This window comes from Tasmannia lanceolata, unplaced genomic scaffold (genome assembly GCF_043159265.1).
Source record: "Tasmannia lanceolata isolate RefF3 unplaced genomic scaffold, GAP_Taslan_0.1 ptg000019l, whole genome shotgun sequence".
In the NCBI taxonomy this organism is placed as follows: Eukaryota; Viridiplantae; Streptophyta; class Magnoliopsida; order Canellales; family Winteraceae; genus Tasmannia; species Tasmannia lanceolata.
In genome coordinates this window covers 4586520-4605786 of record NW_027518696.1, presented here as the reverse complement: position 1 = coordinate 4605786, position 19267 = coordinate 4586520, and the positions used below count along the sequence as shown (strand labels likewise).

Below are 19267 nucleotides of genomic sequence, written 5' to 3'. Positions count from 1 at the left end.
GATCGGCATTGCTTCGGATCTTCTATGACCCAAAAATCAGACAATTAGAAGCAAGTTCTGACAGATGGACGGTTCAGATCAATAAAAAATGAGGTCATTCCTCTAGCATGACCATCCATTTACACTTGTTTGGCCCCACACGATTGATCCTGGAAATAAAAAGAAAAAAGGGGGTGAGTATCAAAACGAGGGTATGTCATAAACAAAAACGTTACTAATCCAGTGGCATTTTCGTCCAACTAATTATGTGAAGAGGTGTGAGTATCAAAAAGATTACCTTTTTTTCCTCACAGTTATTTTTTCCCTTTAAATATCCATTTTCCATCTTTTATTCCCTTCATGTCCTCTCTCTCTCTCTCTCTCTCTCTCTCTCTCTCTCTCGGGTTCTTCGAGTCAAGATCTTTTATACTCCTCTTCTCTCTGCAAAAACAGTACTCCAGATCTATCTCCTGTTATTCGCTCGATCCAATCCGATCTAGAAATCGTATTTTTTCTGCTAATTTTCTGCCTAAGAAAACAAAACCCTAGCTTTCCTGATATATTTGGGAGATTTAGGGATTTCCGCTACTTTTAGCGGAAGAATTTAGGTATAGGGATTATCGCTGTCGTGTGATCCGGAGACTCTCGTTTACAGCTAATTTCAGCGGGATATTTTAAAAAATTTTGCCTCGTCTCATCATAAATTTCGGTTATTTTAATCCATACTTTTGTGTGAAAACTAAGGATTTTTCTGCGTTGAGATTTCAAGTTATTTGATTTGAGTTGGTTTTGTTGCTTTTAGATGGAAATGTAAGGATTTATGCTTTATTATTGTCTCATCATCTCTGATTTCTTCTTTTAAACAGAGATTTTTTTTTGTTTTTCATCGCTAATTTTAGTGTAAATATTAGGTATTTTCGGCTTCCCTTTGGACTAATGATTTTTTGTTTCTGCTTTTTCTGAACTGAAGATTTTTGTCTCTCTGTTAGTTTAAGTGTTGAATTTAGGGTTTTCTGCTTCCTTCTTAATGTTTCTACTTTGAGAGATGCATTTCTCAATCATCTGCTTTGGAATATTTTGAGTCGCTGAGATGCAGCCGGATCAGCGAAGAAAGGTAATTTCTTAATTTGTTTTTCTTCCTTCTGTAATTACTTATCTGTTTCTGGATAAATCATCACCACGATCAGCCCTAGTTTAACGATTCAAGATCTCTGTATTGTTTAGTACGGTTTTTTGTGTGGATTTCGTAGACTCGGTCGGAATTTCAATAGATTTCTATTCTATGCAAGAATTTATGAAATTTGTCAATCATACAGTTTGCAATTTTTTTCCTTTTTTGGTGTGAAGAGCATATTGTTTGAGTTTTTTTTTTTCTCTTACTTGATTTTACTCTATATGGATGAATTGGAACAATTCTTGTGTGGATCTGTTAAAAACCAATTTGATAACTCATAGCTGGTGGGTGATAATAGTCCCTGTAGCTATCTGTTTCTTTATTATATGCAGCGACTTGCTTTTAGACTGGAACCAATTTGATTTATCTACCTTATGATAGCCATTCTCTTGTAAGCTCTAAAATGTGTAATTATTCTTGCTTTCTACATATTCCCGGAGAGTTTCTATCATCATATTGGATTACGCAAGTCAAAGGTTTCCATTGTAACTTGTGCCATTTTGTTCCGAGTATTGTTGTGCTTGTGTGCTCATATGTGAAACTTTGTGTGTTTCAACTCAGCAGAACTTAGAAGATTGAAATCCCTAGAACGAAAGTATATCTGATCAGAATACATGGAAATGAAATTATAATTCTGTTTCTTTCTGAGGGAAGAGGGATTTCAATCCATAATCATGTTCTTTCTTTCAATTTCATCAATATTGGAGCTGAATTATGCTTTATTCATGTAATTTTTTTTTCAGTAGTTTCTGGTTGGGTTTAATGAGTAGATGATTGTATGTCCAATGGAAACAATGACATTTTTTTTTGAATGGCAACAATGACATGTTTTGTATGTTGAAATGTGTTGCAATCACAATCAGTGAAGTGCTGATTTATGGGTCATGTCAGATTCATTCTATGGAACCAAACAAATGTTTCGTACTGATTCAATGACATGTTTCTTGGAATGTGGTGATTCAGGCATCTGGGGAAGTGGACTTTTTCACCGAGTATGGTGAAGGTTGCAGGTACAGAATTGAAGAAGTAATAGGTAAAGGAAGCTATGGTGTTGTTTGCTCTGCATACGATACACATGCTGGGGAGAAAGTTGCCATTAAGAAGATTAATGATATATTCGAACATGTCTCCGATGCCACTCGCATACTTCGTGAGATTAAGTTTCTCAGAATCCTGCGTCATCCTGACATTGTGGAAATCAAACACATCTTGTTGCCTCCTTCACGAAGGGAATTCAAAGACATATATGTTGTCTTTGAACTCATGGAGTCTGATTTGCATCAGGTTATTAAGGCTAATGATGATTTGACACCAGAACATTATCAGTTTTTTCTTTATCAGCTACTTCGAGGCTTGAAGTACATACATACAGGTGACTTGCTGATGTCCCTTTGCGTTTTGCTTTAGGAGAATCTGTTAGTGTAATTCAATATATGTATATATAGGGATTCACTGTAAGCCATTTCGCTGTTACAATTCCCGTTGTTATTGAAGTCATTCCCGTTGTTATTGAAGTCATTCCCGTAATTCAATATATATATATATATATATATAGAAGGCATTTCGCAGAGCGTCTGTTGCATGAGAGAGCAGCCACATACGTTCAGATTTTGTCTTTTTCATTTAATTCATCTGAGGTGGCTGCTCTCTCATGCAACAGACACTCCACAAAATGCCTTATGCGATGGACGCTAGTAAATCACACACCCCCCCCCAAAAAAAAAAAAAAAAAAAAAAACACACACACACACAGTGGTAAACATGTGCCATGTTTGCAGTCTACCTAGGGCACGCATGACACCATCTTATTTCTGTTATCAGTAACATTTTTAAAGAACAAAGAAAGTACAAATTGGACACAGTTTGCGTGTTACTTTAAACTTGCCCAACTGCACCTTCTCTTGCTAAAATACCTGCCAACCCCTTGGCCTCGCTAAGTTTCTGCTAACATGATGTTCTCTAATGTTATACATAAGTCTGTCTCGTTACTTGACTGGCAAGTTATATTCTGAAGAATAGCAGGAGCAAACATGTTTTCCATTGTGTTCACTGCTTTTCATTTTTCAATAATCATTGAGATGCTTGTCTTTGAACATTGTAAATTTTTTTCCCTTATTTAAAGCTCACGTATGTTGAGGGTTAGAAAATCGTCATGCATGCATTTATTGCATACATGGATAGGTAGAAACAGTACTCCACAACAGTATGTTAATCATCAACAATAATTTTTTATGATGCACATTGAACAAAAACTTTATGCGTGGTATTATTTCTCATAAAATGGGTGCCAGCTAATTCCTTTTGCTTCGTTCTTCCCATTCTGTTTTTTTCTTCTTTACGGATTTCATCTTCCATGGTGTTGCAGCGAATGTTTTTCATCGAGATCTGAAACCAAAAAACATTTTAGCAAATGCTGACTGCAAACTCAAGATCTGTGACTTTGGTCTTGCAAGGGTAGCCTTCAACGATACTCCCACTGCCATATTCTGGACAGTATGTATTTTGCCTGCTAAACATGGTGCACCATGTAGTTTCTCCTTGGACCTCAACTGTACTGTTTCAGGGCTAAAAGTTAGTGGTTATTAGTAAGCATGCGAAATCACGGCTTTCCATTTCCTTGCTTATAGGACTATGTTGCGACAAGATGGTATAGAGCTCCTGAATTGTGTGGATCATTTTTCTCAAAGGTGAATGAATTATATTTTCCTTTTTACATGGAAATAGTTTGATGCATTCATCTTGTTTGTCCTTCTTTGTTCACTTTCTTGTGATTTTAATTTGTATATTATCTTCCATGTGGAACTTTTCAAAGCTCCCATGGCCTTTTTCTAAGGAACAATATGCTTTTCATTCAACACATTACTATGTTTGTTTAGGTTATATCAAATTGTTCTGATAGTGGTTTCTTGTGAAAATCTATGGAGAAACTACACTTAGAATTTTCCATTCACACCCCCCCCCCCCCCCCCCCCCCCCCCCCCCTGGCACCACACACACATCGTAACCACCAGATGAGGAGCTAGAAAGTGGGGTTAGTCGGAGGCAACTTTATGAAGTTCCCAAATCACCCTTGGGGTTAAGGTAATACCCAATAACACGCTAGCAAAAACGGTAGATGCTATTCCACCCCCACTTTGTTTATTACTCTTATGTCCATTCCTAGCAAAAACGGCCCCTAGTTCTCTCCCCATCTCCTTATTCTTGTTGTATGTAGTATCTATATTACTAGAGCTCTTGGACAAACCTATGAGATCCGGTTTGATCTGTGTGGAGTTGATAAGAAAAGTCTTATTTTGATAAACTTCCAAAATAATTATGCAAAGTTACAATACAATACATTTGGGAATGCACGATCAAACAAAGTCAAGCGGAGGCCTCCGTTATCTGATCAATTAGATCATTTTAGAAACTGTATAATGGACATTGCATAAACCATGTGGATTCCATGTTAATCTGTGGGCGCTGTAATAGATGTGTCGGACACCCAAAAAAGCGCGATTTCCCACCATTGTGAGATCACACTTCTAGCGAATCACAATGCTTAACCAGACTACCAAAAACACTGCAGACCTCTCAGGTCTAATGATAGAAGTAGCTTTAGTTTATTTGATCTAAACCTCTGGATGACAATAAGGTTGAGGGTGATCAAACCACTAACCATTGATATATCCTCTAGGTGTCAACTTTTAACATATCGGTATGCTTAAAAAACATATGAACGTTCATGCTGAGATGCAATCTCAGTTTCAACTAGGTTTGAACTCAAATGCATCTTTGAGCAAAGTATAACTAAGACCCATTATCGTGATAGATCATACTTTGTTACACAGAAGACACGAAAAAATGAGACCTTATGTACTTGTGACACTGTCAATACATCACAAGATCATCATTTGGTGTCCATGAAATAGAATACGGGGGCGGGGGGGGGGGGGGGGGGGGGGGGTGGGGGGTTACATCTAGGCCCCAGTGCACCTTCACCTTCATTTATGGGACACAGAATACCTTCGTTCATGAGAGACAGGTTCTTGATGGGGTGTTTGTTGCCAATGATTGCTTGGATTACCATCACAAATGTGGTCGTAGCTTGACATGGATGAAGCCTGTGATAGGGTGGACTGCGCGATTATCTTTTGGACAGGATGGCTTTGGTGTGAGATGGAGGAAGTGGGCCTGTAGTTGTGTTTCCTCGGATTGGTTTCCTGTGTTGGTGAGTGGCAACTAGCTCCTCATCAAGTGGGCTTGTTCTAGAGCTGTAGGGGGTTTCTCCAAGGTGACCCCTTTCCAGCTTTTTTAATCATGATTGTTGCTGAGCCTTTAAGCAGGATGTTGGAAAGGCATGTGATGGGGGGCTTGTTCAGGGCTTTGTTTTGAATCCATATGGGGTGGAGATCACACAACTGCAATTGCTGATGATACCCTTCTCTTTTGTGACTAGTACATAGAAGGTGATGAATCTTAAAGCGGTGTTGAGATGCTTCAAGGCAGTGACTAGGCAAAGGGTGAACTTTTCTAATCTTGGGAGTCGGGATGGACAAGAGGGAGTTGGAATATTTTGCTCACATTCTGGGGTGCAGGCCCACGGTTATCCTGAACCTGGACTCTTATTTTGGGCTCCCATAGTGCATTGGGAGACCTCACAAGAGTATGTGGGATCCTATGATCAAGCGAGTGGAGATTTCACGCCCATGAAGTATGTGCTTGCTAGTATGTTGGTCTACTTATGTCTCTTTTTTGATGTCCTGTTAGCATGATTGAGAGGTTGGAGAAGCTTCGGAAAAACTTACTGATCAGCAATGTGGAGGAATGAAGTACCACTTAGTTGGGAGGTGGTTTGTAAGCCAGTGGGCTGGTGGATTGTGTTTTAGAAGCCTTAGGGTGATGAACACTGCTTTGCTTGGCAAGTGGATGTGGATATCTTGTGAGGACCATTCACTGTTATGGAGGAATGCCATTGTGCGAAAGTATGGGACTGGGAGTGAGTGGGGGGATCGATGTTTAGTGATTCTTTCCAACCTACTGGTGTAATTGTTTGCTAGGATATTGTGAGGGGTGCTACTGATGTCCAAAGTAGTGTCACTTTCATTTTGGCACGTTTGATCATGCTTGAGCCGTTTTCATCCTATTCATGAATGTGGAGGCCATGTGCATCTTTGTTCCAAAAAAGCACTTGCATCAAGCAGATCCTGGTAGATTTTGCCAAACCCTTGAGAATGCAACCAAAAATTTAGCATCTAACTAGTCAAAAGTCTCCATTCAACATTTCAACCAGTGAAACACATTGTCGTTGGATGATTAGATTATCGGCTAACATCATACGAAAAGTACAAGGCATACACTACAGGTGGTAGTCAGACTGTTGTAGAGTCAATTCTATCTGCATAAGCCACTAATGCTACACATAGCCGCATTGTGTGCTTGTTAAGATTTGCACATGTTTCTTTGGATCTCTGTTTATCAACATATGATGACATGATGTGCATCTCTTTCACCAATGTATGATATAAGGTCTTTAGTTGGTAATGGTGGCACTTTTCATTATATACTTTTCCCCGCCTTGTGGGAATTTCTCATTTTCCTCTTAATTTTGTTGCAGTACACACCAGCAATAGATATATGGAGCATTGGCTGCATCTTTGCTGAAGTTTTAACTGGGAAGCCTCTTTTTCCGGGAAAAAATGTGGTCCACCAATTGGACTTGATGACTGATCTGTTAGGAACACCTTCTGCTGAAGCCATTGCGAGGGTATATTTCCTTCCATTAAAATTTTGCTTTCAAATGGGATCATTCATTATTAGTTAATCCAGTTTTGAGTAATGATTTTTCCATAATATGTCTTCATTGATTAAATAAGTTGATTTATGTACCCAGTTTTCTTCTCTTTATAGGTACGTAATGAGAAGGCCCGGAGGTATTTAAGTAGCATGCGCAAGAAAAAGCCTGTACCTTTGACCCAGAAATTTCCCAATGCGGATCCCCTCGCACTCCGCTTGTTAGAAAGGATGCTAGCATTTGAACCTAGGGATCGACCGACTGCTGAAGAGGTACAGTTGGCATGCTTCCACTGGGTGATGATGGTTTCATAGTTTATTCTGTTTCTTTCAGTTACTTAAGGTGTGCATGCTCTGTCTAACAAAACAAAACTTTGCCACAAGGTGTCAGGCTTTGGCCGATCCCTATTTCAAGAGCTTGGCCAAGGTTGACAGGGAACCTTCTGCTCAGCCAGTGACTAAGATTGAGTTCGAATTTGAAAGACGGAGGATAACAAAGGAAGATGTAAGGGAGCTCATTTATCGAGAAATTCTTGAGTACCATCCAAAGATGCTGAAGGAGTTCTTAGATGGAACAGATTCAACTGGATTCATGTATCCAAGGTATTGAAACCCTACCCATGATTTCCGAACCCCTATATTCCTCAGTAGGATAAATCTGAACCTTGATAATTGAAATTTCAAACCAAAATCATAAATCCATGGAGTATACTGTAGAGAATTCCGAGCTCTAATGCTCTAAATAAAACTACAAAGTCAACTATGAGATCACCGTTCTAAGCTGATCGTTGATCTGGAGGCCTGATAGGCCGATCGATCTGGGGATTTCAGCCGTCATTCCGATCGGATGCACTCCCATCAAAAGCTCATTTTTTGAAATTCTTGGAGGAGGTATCACTTCATTACCACATTGAAAATGGGTAATTGAAGCGATGTTAGGACTGATGGATACTCCACGGAAGAGCTTATTTGACCTCAGCCAAATGCGGCATTTGACTCAAAGCTTCTCCCACAATCACGAACAACAGGGGAGAGATGGGATTCCCTTTCCTTAATCCCCTACTGCTTTTGATATATCTTATGGGAGATCCATTGATAAGCAAAGAGAAATCCACAACCGATATGCAGATCTCGTTTTAAGGTGAATAAAATCCAGAAACGACCAGTCCACATGATTGTAAGCCTTCTCAAGGTCGATCCTACAGATGAGGCCTTCCATCTTACTACGAAATCTAGAGTCGATAAATGCATGCGCTATTGGTACTTTGTCTAGAATTTGACGACAACCCCTCCTTGTGGGGCAGAGAAATTAATGACGGCATCACCTTCTTTAATCAGAAAGTGATACCTTTTGAAATAGTTTTGTAAAGACCACAAACCAGACTAGTAGGCTGTTAATCTTTTGCATCAACAACCCCTCTTCTTTTCAGAATAAGAGCAATAAAAGAGGTGTTTATGTTTTTGCTTGGACGGTCATGGACATGGCATTCTTCTAACACTTCCATCAGGTTTGATCTGAGGACATCCCAAAAAGGTTCGAAGAATGCCGCGGGATAGACATCCAGATCCAGGGCCTTGTCCTTGGCGATATAAACACCACAACCCTCACCGCATCACTTCAAACATCATTTTCAACTTGGATTTGAAGCCATCATAAATGGATTTTAAGTTCACTCCCTCAAGTTTTGGTCTCCACCATCGCTCGAATAACCGGAATAATAGTATCTGAGAAAGACCTTTTCTATGCCTTCATTCTTCTCCATCAGAATTGGTCCATCCATGGCACTCTGAATCTTGTTTCTTGTTCTTCCTGCATTTGTCATTTTGTCGAAAAGTAGGTATTTCGATCACCTCCTTTAAACCACATTGATCTATAATTCCGCCACCAACTTATCTCCTCCCTTTTGAGGATATTCTGTCTGTTTTGGCTTCCCACCTAGCAGATTCCTCACTCTCGGAGAGGCTTCTTTCTTCATCTACCACATCCATCTGGCCAATGATATCCAAGTGCTCCTCCTTTCAGTTGTCGTGCATGTCTTATGACTCAGTACATATCATATTTCACTCATGTAAATATTTATACATAATACATACACCACATTTCACATGTAATTCATATAAATGTAATTGTTTAACACAAACTGATATAGTTTAGCATTAATACACTAACGATTTTGGTTTCAGGTTGCATTTCAGTGGGAATGAACAATAAAACATTTCGTTCGCTTTGTGTCGTTTTCAATGGAAATTTAAAACCTTGGTTCCACTAGTTCAATTTTTCTTTGACAAATTTCAACTTGCATGTAAACTAAAAGTTTTCCGCCCCTCTGCACAACAACCATCCACCAATTTTCAATTTCATCTTTAAGACACGGCACATCGAGCCCTGTCAAGTTAAATCTGAAAGGCTTTGTACCTACATCAGCACCCTCCGCGAACAACATTAGGGAACATTGGTCAGAGATGAGCCTAGGCAAGGCCTACACACCCAAATTCTCAAAATGGTCCTCCCATTCCTTTGAAACCAGAAATCTATCCAAACTAGTGAATATGGGTGGGGGCTGGTTGTTACTCCAAGTGAATTTTGTCTCGGCCATTGGAATATAAATCAACTTCGTTTCTTGAATAAATTTAGAGAAATTTCTCATACTAGTTGTGTTTCTCCCTTGAAAACTTTTTTCATGAATGTGTGTCATGTCGCTGTGTTGAAATCTTCCCCCATGAACTAGGGTTGATTCCCATTAAGTTTGCAGGTTTCTGTTTCGCTGTGCCTTTTTATCACGACGGACATGAAAATATGTCGGTTTTGGGTGGAAACTTTGGTGGAATTCCTGTAAAATTACGGAAACATATGAAAACATATGCAAATGGTGGACATTTAAGATAAAACTTCAGGGCACAAATGCACACTAAAAAATCATCACTTAATAAAAAAGAACCCTTCAATAATGGTTTAAACAATTAAAAATTAATAATAATGGTTTAACAAAATTGAACACCTAGTGACATGTGTTGTGGTGTATGTCGGATAATTCAGTACATATAATTCATATACGCCATACATTTTACATGCAATTCATATAAAAATAGTTGTATGACACAATCATTAAAAAAAAAAAAAAAAAAGTTGCATAACACATAATGCTATAGGATACCACTAATATACTTTTTTGAATGGTAATTCGTTATTATACTTTGCGTTTTGATTTCGGTATGTATTTCGGTGGGGATGGAAACTGTAACCATTTTTTAACCCTAAACCTCTAGAGTTGTGCAGTTCATGACCCACACTACTTTCTTTTGCAGCGCTGTAGACCAATTTAAGAAGCAGTTTGCTTATCTCGAAGAGCACTATGGGAATGGTGCAACAGTTGCTCCACCTGAGAGGCAACACACATCTTTGCCCAGGTATCACATATTCCTGTTTTTCCCCCCGAATGGTCACATATTCCTGTTATGTTTGATAAACCTCTCTCTGATATCAATTAAGTTGTTGATGAAAGTTTATTCTGTGCAGGGCATGCGTGTTCCGTTCAGATAACACGGCACAAAATCCAGCAGATGTCTCTGACAATTTTTCTAAATGTTGCGTCAAGGAAACCGAGAAGCCGCAACCAGACCAGACTTGTGGGCTCCCCACGACCCAAGTTCCTCTCCAAGTTCCCCAGAGAGTCCAAGGTAAAGTGAAATCTTGCCGAGTGTATACCACAGTGTCTTATTGTTCTTGGAAAGCCAGTATTTTTCCAAGATGCTGGCCTTTCTTTTAAGCAATTGTTAACAATCTCCATGCAGTTAGTCTGCTATCAACCTACCACACCTAGGGAGAACTACATAAACTTCCCATCTTCGAACACTTTGTCAAAGACCACCAGGAATATTTTGAATCGATAACTGCGTCCAAGTAAATGGCCACAATTGCCTCAACTCTTGGGAAAAGGGTGAATTAACTATTGTAAATTCGAGTCTAGATGAGTCAGATGAGGAATTAACTACTTGGGAAAATTATGGTGACCTCCATCAACAGATGGCATGAAGGATTGCAGTGTCTTGTAGAGCATAAAAAACACAGGATGTTCCTTTCTATTTTGCAGGCTTAAAATTTGAGCCCATAACTATGAAAGATATAAATTCACATGCCCAGTTGCAATGTGGTCTTCTTAAGGGCATTCTAATGAATTCCAGAAATGTTAGGTAGTTTATGTCAAATTTGTTCAGAAATAAGGTTTTGGTCCTATCTAATTTATGATGTTATTTCTGTTGTTAAACAACAACTCAACAATTTCTGTAGTTAAACAACTGAACTGAACTGTACTCAACTCAACTAAGCCTTTGTCCCAAACTAGTTGGGGTCGGCTAATGAATCCTTTAGAAAAGTTTCATGAAGAAGATGAAAGGATGTAGTTAAACAACCATATTGAAAATTTATAAACCTATCTTCAACTGGTCAGTATTGCTGACCATGGAAGCCATCATCTTTCCACTTTCCCCCTTTCCTCTTTTGTTGGTAAATCTAATATCAATATCATGATGTCAATGTCATGAATCATGAGTCCTACTAGACTCGGAAGATCTTATACTACATAAATTTGAGTCCAATAATCAGTTTTGGACTCTTATCAGTTCTCAAAATCCAAAACAAACAGGGCCTTTGTATTCCCTAACTCTCTTTCAGCAATTGTTTATTATGATAGTTTTCAAATTAAAAAAACAATTGTTTATTATGATAGGTAATGCTGCAAAGCCTGGGAAAGTAGTTGGTTCAGTGTTGCGTTACCCCAATTGTGGAACAGCAGCAGAGGCTTACACACAGCGAAGAGCGGTTAGGAACCCTGCAGTTTCGACTCAGTATGGTGCATATCCTAGTAGAAACCCAAGCTGTAAGAAGAGAGAGAAGATGAAGGAATAGAAGGATCTAACCCAGTTCAGCAGAAGCCATACGTTGCAAGGAAAGTTGCCGCAGGTCAAGCTGGAACTGGTCATTGGTATTGAGTTGAATCCATTTTTCTATGGACCCATACTTCATATTGCAAGATGTGGAGACTGGTGATGTGGTAAATTAAATCAGTGTTGATTCAGCAATAGAGCTTGAAATATTGAAGTTCTTCCTCGATTGCTCGTCAGAAGACGTGTTTAGTTTGGCCCTAGTATGCCTTGCCTTACTGATCTGAAGTAAATTGGGATATGCATCATTTGACTCTGACCTTGTTGCTGTCCAGTTAATATGAAAGAAAAGGATAGGAAACAATTTCAGAACAGAAAGAAGCAAATTGGAGATGGGAGAGAGAATAGAAGACTAATGCTTTATTTACTGTTCTTCAGTTAAAGACTAGCTAAGAACTTGTCTTTTCTGGCTTTTTTCATTTATTCTGCAATTCGTTTTTATATTTTATTACATTATCTTTCTAATAAGATCCCACATTTTAGCCTATCTCTTTCTATTTTAAGATGTTGGCATGCTGCAAAACTATCCATCTCTTCATTTGCAGATTTCTCTTTTGTTGAAGTGAATGTTTTGTATATTGGGTTTCTTATAAGATTTCAAAGGAACATGCACTTGACTTTTATTAGACAGGGACCGTCCATCTGATATCCTCCTATGTTGGATCTCCAATGCCCCAAGAATCGAACAAAACTTCACTTCATAATACCTTGGAGGAAGTTGTTAACTTACCAACTTCTCTAAAAGCTTAAGCTTTTGGAGAAAGGCGTTATTTATCTTTTATACTTTAACACTCCCCCGCACGTGTGGCCCACTTGGCACATGTGGTCCCACTTTGGGCCGACCATCGCATGTGGATTTTTGCTATCCGGGAGGTTTGAATTCGAGACCTTTGGATCTGATACCATGTTAACTTACCAACTTCTCTAAAAGCTTAAGCTTTTGAAGAAAGGCGTTATTTATCTTTTATACTTTAACAGTTTGTGAAATCATCAGATGGTTAGAGCCTCTTATGCACATTTTTTGGGAAATGATATCAGCACAACCATGTTTTAATAAATTGCACAAACTCAGCTTCTCTTTTCTTTGCTCATCGGCTTGTGAGAGCTTTTTGGAAACCGTAATAATCTTTGACAGCTCTTTAAATAATAAAAGACAAGATGGGCTATTGCAATTATTAAAACGTGGTTGTGCTGATATCATTTCCCCATTTTTGTTGGATATTTGCACCACAATGTTTTGTTTTGTCAATGAGACAAATTCATCTTGTCTTTTCCTTTTTAAAAAAAAAAAAATTGGACGGAGAGACCTTTTTGGGAATTGTAATGGCTTTTGACAGTTTAAATACTAAAATACCAGGCGTGTCTTGTTATCAAAATATGGTAGTGGGAATATAAATACCTATTTATATTTGAATCATTTCTGCCCGGGCCACCCCTTATAGTGACTCATATATACACTAGAGGGGATTACCCAAGGAAGAAAGGGGTGGTGAGCATTTCATTTACCTTTTTTTAAAAATAAAGTGGGGCCAATTACATCAAATGATCCAGGTGGATATAAAGTGGGCACAAACCCTTGGTGGGGTTGGTCTGCTCCACACTCTAACCAACCATTGTGAAGAGTTGGATGCAGTCAGGTTGTAGAATGACTTGACATTGAATAATTGGATATGTTTGCCGACGAATATACATCAACGATGAAAGGAGAATTTTTTCCCCATACATCCCATTCCCAAACAATGTTTATGCATGGATTCTCCTTGTAAACTCATTGGTGTTAGCCTTTATTTTATTCCAATGTAGAAGTATTTCATTAAAACGTGATTTGAAATTTAATCCATCCATGCCATTTCTCTTCTTTTCCCACGGTTAGTTCCAATCCCCAACGTGATATTTCCACCTCTGACTTTGCAAGCAAGGTTGGAAGATTTTATGGGATTGAGCCACTACATGTCAATGGTCAAGGCTTTGATCTTCAACGAGGAGGTCAGAGTTTCACACCCAGCTTACCTACCAAACAAATATCATTTCTATAGGATATATGATTTTTGGGACAACCTATTTACTGCTGTGTTCCATCACGTGGACGGTTTGGATCATCCTTACAGTACTTTCTGAAAAATAAGGGACTATATAAGGGCCTACACCATATAAAATCTCAGACTTAAAAATAAGGGACTATATGGGCTTACACCATATAAAATCTCATTTCTTGTACTTAATTTCATTAGTAGTACTTCTGCTTTTGCAACTTTCATGAAGCTTGAGCTTCAACATCTTACTATGAACTTAAAGCTACTTTGGTCGTTTCTTCTCCTTCCCACTCTTATTATCTTCTCCATCAACATATTACAATCTCAATCTTCTTCCATCACCACTAGCCAATCGAGAAACGCAACTGATAGACTCTCCTTGCTCTCCATCAAGCAAATGATCACCAATGATCCCCACAATTTCTTGAGCTCATGGAATGATTCTCTCCATTTCTGCAACTGGAATGGAGTTACTTGTAGTCTTCGCCACCATCAAAGGGTCACCATCTTGGACCTAAATTCCCAGAGCTTGGTGGGTTCTTTGTCTCCTCATGTGACAAACCTTTCCTTCCTCAGAACTATGATCCTTTCAAGCAACAACTTCCATGGAGAAATCCCAGTGGAAATTGGTCATTTATCCAGACTAAGATATCTCAATCTTTCAGAAAATTCGTTTAGTGGGAAAATTCCTCCTGATCTGAACCACTGCTCTGAGCTTAGAGTCATTGAATTGGGTAGCAATGAGCTGGTTGGCGAAATTCCCATCGAACTCGGGTCTTTGTCGAAGCTAATTGAACTGTATCTTTACAAGAACAATCTCATAGGAAGCATCCCACCATCACTAGGAAACCTTTCATCTCTCAATGTTCTTCAACTAGGTACAAATGAATTGGAGGGAAACATTCCAGCTGAACTAGGCCAAATTTCAAATCTGGGTGTTCTTCTAATCTTTGAAAATAAACTATCTGGTACAATTCCACCCCCAATTTACAATCTCTCTTCTCTTTATCAGTTTTCTGTGACCTACAACCAACTTCATGGAAGCCTTCCACCCAACCTGGGCTTCACTCTTCCTAACCTTCAATATCTTTATATGGCAAATAACCTATTTACAGGACCCATTCCAACCTCATTATCCAATGCTTCAGGATTTGAACAAATCTGGTTCACTGATAATGCTTTGAGGGGACCAGTACCCATGAATCTAGGAAGCCTAAAGGGTCTTTCTGAGCTAGCTCTAGGTGGTAATCAACTCGGAACAGGCGAATCCGGTGACTTGAGTTTTATCAGCACTTTGAGCAACTGTAGTGAGCTGAAAACACTGCAATTGCAAGTCAATCGTTTTGGAGGTGTACTTCCAGCACCCATAGCGAATCTCTCAGTGCAACTAGATTCGTTAACAGTAGGAGATAACAGAATATCTGGAACCATTCCTCCAGGGATTGAGAACCTTGTCAACTTAACTATTCTGGTAATGCATTACAATTTATTAACAGGTACTATTCCTGTTGGTATTGGGAAGCTACAGAGGCTGAATAATCTAGATTTGTCAGAAAACAAATTATCAGGAGAAATTCCTTGGTCAATCGGAAACATCACCATGCAATTTAATACACTCTATTTGCAAGGGAATGAGCTATCAGGAGGCATACCATGGAGTCTTGGGAATTGTCTGAAATTGGTGTGTTTGAGCCTCAATCGAAATAATCTTAACGGTACAATTCCCAAACAAGTTATGGGTCTTTCCTCCCTATCGATTTTACTCGACATTGCTCAAAATTCATTGACTGGCTCCTTACCATTGGAAGTGGGTAATTTGAAGAATCTTCAGCAACTTTACGTTTCGGGCAACAAATTATCAGGTGAAATTCCCAACACGCTAGGCGATTGCCAAAGCTTAGAATACCTTCACATTAAAAACAACTTCTTCAATGGAACAATTCCTTCATCTTTGAGCAATTTAAAAGGTATTCGAGACCTAGATCTTTCATGCAATAATTTGTCAGGGCAAATTCCAAAAAATCTAGATACGATTAGAGTTCTTGAGAATCTAAATCTATCTTTCAATAGTTTGGAGGGTGAAGTACCAAAACAGGGGGCCTTTGAAAATGTGAGTAGAATATCAATCCAAGGAAACAAAATGCTCTGTGGGGGGAACAAAAGCCTGCAATTGCCCTCATGCACCACAACCACCTCCAAGAAAAAAGGAAGGTTTGGTGGATACAAAGTGATGATCTTAATCCCAATTTTGGTTCTTGCTTTCCTGCTGCTGCTATTTTTCTTGGCCATTCTTTACAGGAACTGGAAATCGAGACATGGTTCTTTTTCTGCAATATCCTCACTAGAGGGGTATGTGAAGGTTTCTTACAAGGAGCTTCTTAAAGCAACTGATGGTTTCTCTTCAGCCAATTTGATCGGTGCAGGGAGTTATGGCTCTGTCTATAAAGGAATTTTGGATTGCTATCAAACAATTGTTGCGGTGAAGGTGCTCAACCTTGAACAACATGGAGCTCATAGGAGTTTCATTGCCGAATGTGAAGCTTTGAGAAACATCCGGCATAGGAATCTTGTGAAAATTTTAACGTCTTGCTCGAGTGTGGATTATAGGGGTAATGATTTCAAAGCTATAGTCTTTGAGTACATGCCTAATGGAAGTTTGGAGAAGTGGTTACATCCAAAAGAATATGGACAACATAATTTGAGGAATTTGAAGTTCATTCAAAGACTAGACATAGCCATTGATGTGGCTTCAGCATTGGAATATCTTCATCACCATTGTGGAACACCGATTGTTCACGGTGATCTAAAGCCAAGCAATGTTCTTCTTGGTGAAGATATGATTGCTCGTGTGGGTGATTTTGGATCATCAAGGTTTCTTTTAGAAATCACCAATAATTTATCTCAAAGGCGAACTAGCTCGATTGGGTTGAAGGGATCTATTGGCTATATTGCTCCAGGTAATAACTTCATTAATGTTTTTTATTCATTAAATTTTAGATTTCAGCTTTAGATTTGTTTTTAATAATAGTTTCAGATTTAGATTTGTAATGGCTTTAAATGACTCAACGACCATTGTGGAGTTTAAATATGCTGAGTTTCAATCAGAACCATTAGAAAACCATTACACTTCAAGTGAGAAATATAGAGAAGAGTAAAGATGATGCTGCGACTAACTATGTTTTATTTTTCCTTTTCAATCACTTCTATTAAATTGTATTTAAACATCGTGGAACGTCGGCCATTTATTCATTGATTGGCTATCTATACTACATTTTTTTTCATCACGCTCTTCTTCTCTTCATTCCATAGTTTATGTTTTCTTTAGTCCTTACCTATTTCTCTCAATGCTTTTCTAGCATCGCACAATTTCTTCTGTATTTCAATGGTTTCTAAATTTGAAGAAACAACTCAACTTTCCCTTGTTGTTTCATTGAAACTTTTCACCTCCATTGTGGAGTTTAAATATGCTGAGTTTCAATCAGAACCATTAGAAAACCATTACACTTCAAGTGAGAAATATAGAGAAGAGTAAAGATGATGCTGCGACTAACTATGTTTTATTTTTCCTTTTCAATCACTTCTATTAAATTGTATTTAAACATCGTGGAACGTCGGCCATTTATTCATTGATTGGCTATCTATACTACATTTTTTTTTTCATCACGCTCTTCTTCTCTTCATTCCATAGTTTATGTTTTCTTTAGTCCTTACCTATTTCTCTCAATGCTTTTCTAGCATCGCACAATTTCTTCTGTATTTCAATGGTTTCTAAATTTGAAGAAACAACTCAACTTTCCCTTGTTGTTTCATTGAAACTTTTCACCTCCATTGTGGAGTTTAAATATGCTGAGTTTCAATCAGAACCATTAGAAAACCATTACACTTCAAGTGAGAAATATAGAGAAGAGTAAAGATGATGCTGCGACTAACTATGTTTTATTTTTCCTTTTCAATCACTTCTATTAAATTGTATTTAAACATCGTGGAACGTCGGCCATTTATTCATTGATTGGCTATCTATACTACATTTTTTTTTTCATCACGCTCTTCTTCTCTTCATTCCATAGTTTATGTTTTCTTTAGTCCTTACCTATTTCTCTCAATGCTTTTCTAGCATCGCACAATTTCTTCTGTATTTCAATGGTTTCTAAATTTGAAGAAACAACTCAACTTTCCCTTGTTGTTTCATTGAAACTTTTCACCTCCATTTTTATTCTGTTATCTTTTCAAAAAAAAGCTTTTCACAAATTTCATTTATTCTTTATTATTATTTCAATTGAACTTTATATCAAAAATCAAATCTTCAACTTTATCTTTGTTTGTAATGATTTATTGAACTTTATAATCATTACCATATGGGATGTGGGTATTGCAGAATATGGAACAGGAGGCCCAGCAACTTCAATAGGAGACGTTTATAGTTACGGAATCATTTTATTGGAGATGTTCACAGGGAAAGAACCTACTGATGACATGTTTAAGGATGGTCTAGATCTTCATAAATTCACTAAGATGTCATTGCCCGAACGAGTGATGGAGATTATAGACACAGCATTACTTGTGGAAGATGAAGACAACCAAGCAACAAAAAACAACGGGAATGACTTCAATAAGAGACCTTTTATAATGCAGGAATGCCTGGTGTCGGTGCTTAATATTGGAGTTGTGTGTTCTGCAGAATCGCCAAGAGAAAGAATGGAGATGACTGATGTTGCAAAAGAAATAAAAGTAATGAGAGAGATATTTCTGGGGGTTGGGATTCATGGAAACATACGGCATAACTCCCAACTGATAGCCTGAAGTTCATCTTGCCCAAGTTCGTCGGGATCAGTATTAGTTTTTTTCTTTTTGTACCCGGAATTTATCTAGGAACCTGAGGGCGGCACCTTAAATTTAATTAATAGGATTAAAAGATACAAGAGGAGGGCATAAAACCTTGCCTCTAACCCATTTCAGAACTTCAATGAAATGGAAATGGGACTCTTTACATTAAACACTTTTCTGTTTGGCTGTTGATGGCTTTTTAGGAATTAAAACAGGGAAGTGTGGTTTGTGAGTATCCACGGGCGTGTACGTACACAATGATATCAGCACTCCCTTGTTTTTTTAACCACTTGAAAAAAAAAACTGTATAAAGCACACTGGTTGTCAATATCTTTAAGGGATTGTAACAACTTTTAATAGATAGATAGAAATGTATAACCTCAAGAAATTTCATTTTAAAAAAAATAAAATTAAGCTGGAGATACTTAAAAACAGGGGTTGTGTTGTTATTTTCCTTCTATTAATAGGATTGACAGCTATATAGCAAAATAAAAGAAACATAGACCGTCCAGGTACACAGACTTCATACATCATTGGAAACTAA

At 38.1% G+C, this 19267-nt stretch overlaps 2 protein-coding genes across 2 annotated transcripts; both read left to right on the top strand.

The window, feature by feature from the left end:
* Positions 1-354: 354 nt before the first annotated feature.
* MPK16 (mitogen-activated protein kinase 16) lies at positions 355-12353 on the top strand. Its single transcript, XM_077362852.1, is given in 11 exon segments — positions 355-1093; positions 2117-2525; positions 3519-3646; positions 3781-3840; positions 6750-6899; positions 7043-7198; positions 7317-7528; positions 10232-10333; positions 10443-10603; positions 11653-11805; positions 11808-12353. Coding segments are annotated over 11 exon segments (1662 nt in total). The 5' UTR covers positions 355-1069; the 3' UTR covers positions 11915-12353.
* A 1316-nt stretch (positions 12354-13669) lies between these two features.
* On the top strand, positions 13670-19045 carry LOC143852505 (uncharacterized). Its single transcript, XM_077361896.1, has 2 exons — positions 13670-16856; positions 18275-19045. The coding sequence occupies exons 1-2, from the start codon at positions 14123-14125 to the stop codon at positions 18697-18699; spliced, it is 3159 nt and encodes a 1052-aa protein (XP_077218011.1). The 5' UTR covers positions 13670-14122; the 3' UTR covers positions 18700-19045.
* The last annotated feature ends 222 nt before the right edge of the window (positions 19046-19267 follow it).

Coding starts and splice junctions, on each gene's coding strand:
- LOC143852505 (XM_077361896.1), top strand. CDS start 14,123: ATGAAGCTTGAGCTTCAACATCTTACTATGAACTTAAAGCTACTTTGG. Junction 16,857..18,274: donor TATTGGCTATATTGCTCCAG/GTAATAACTTCA, acceptor TGGGTATTGCAG/AATATGGAACAGGAGGCCCA.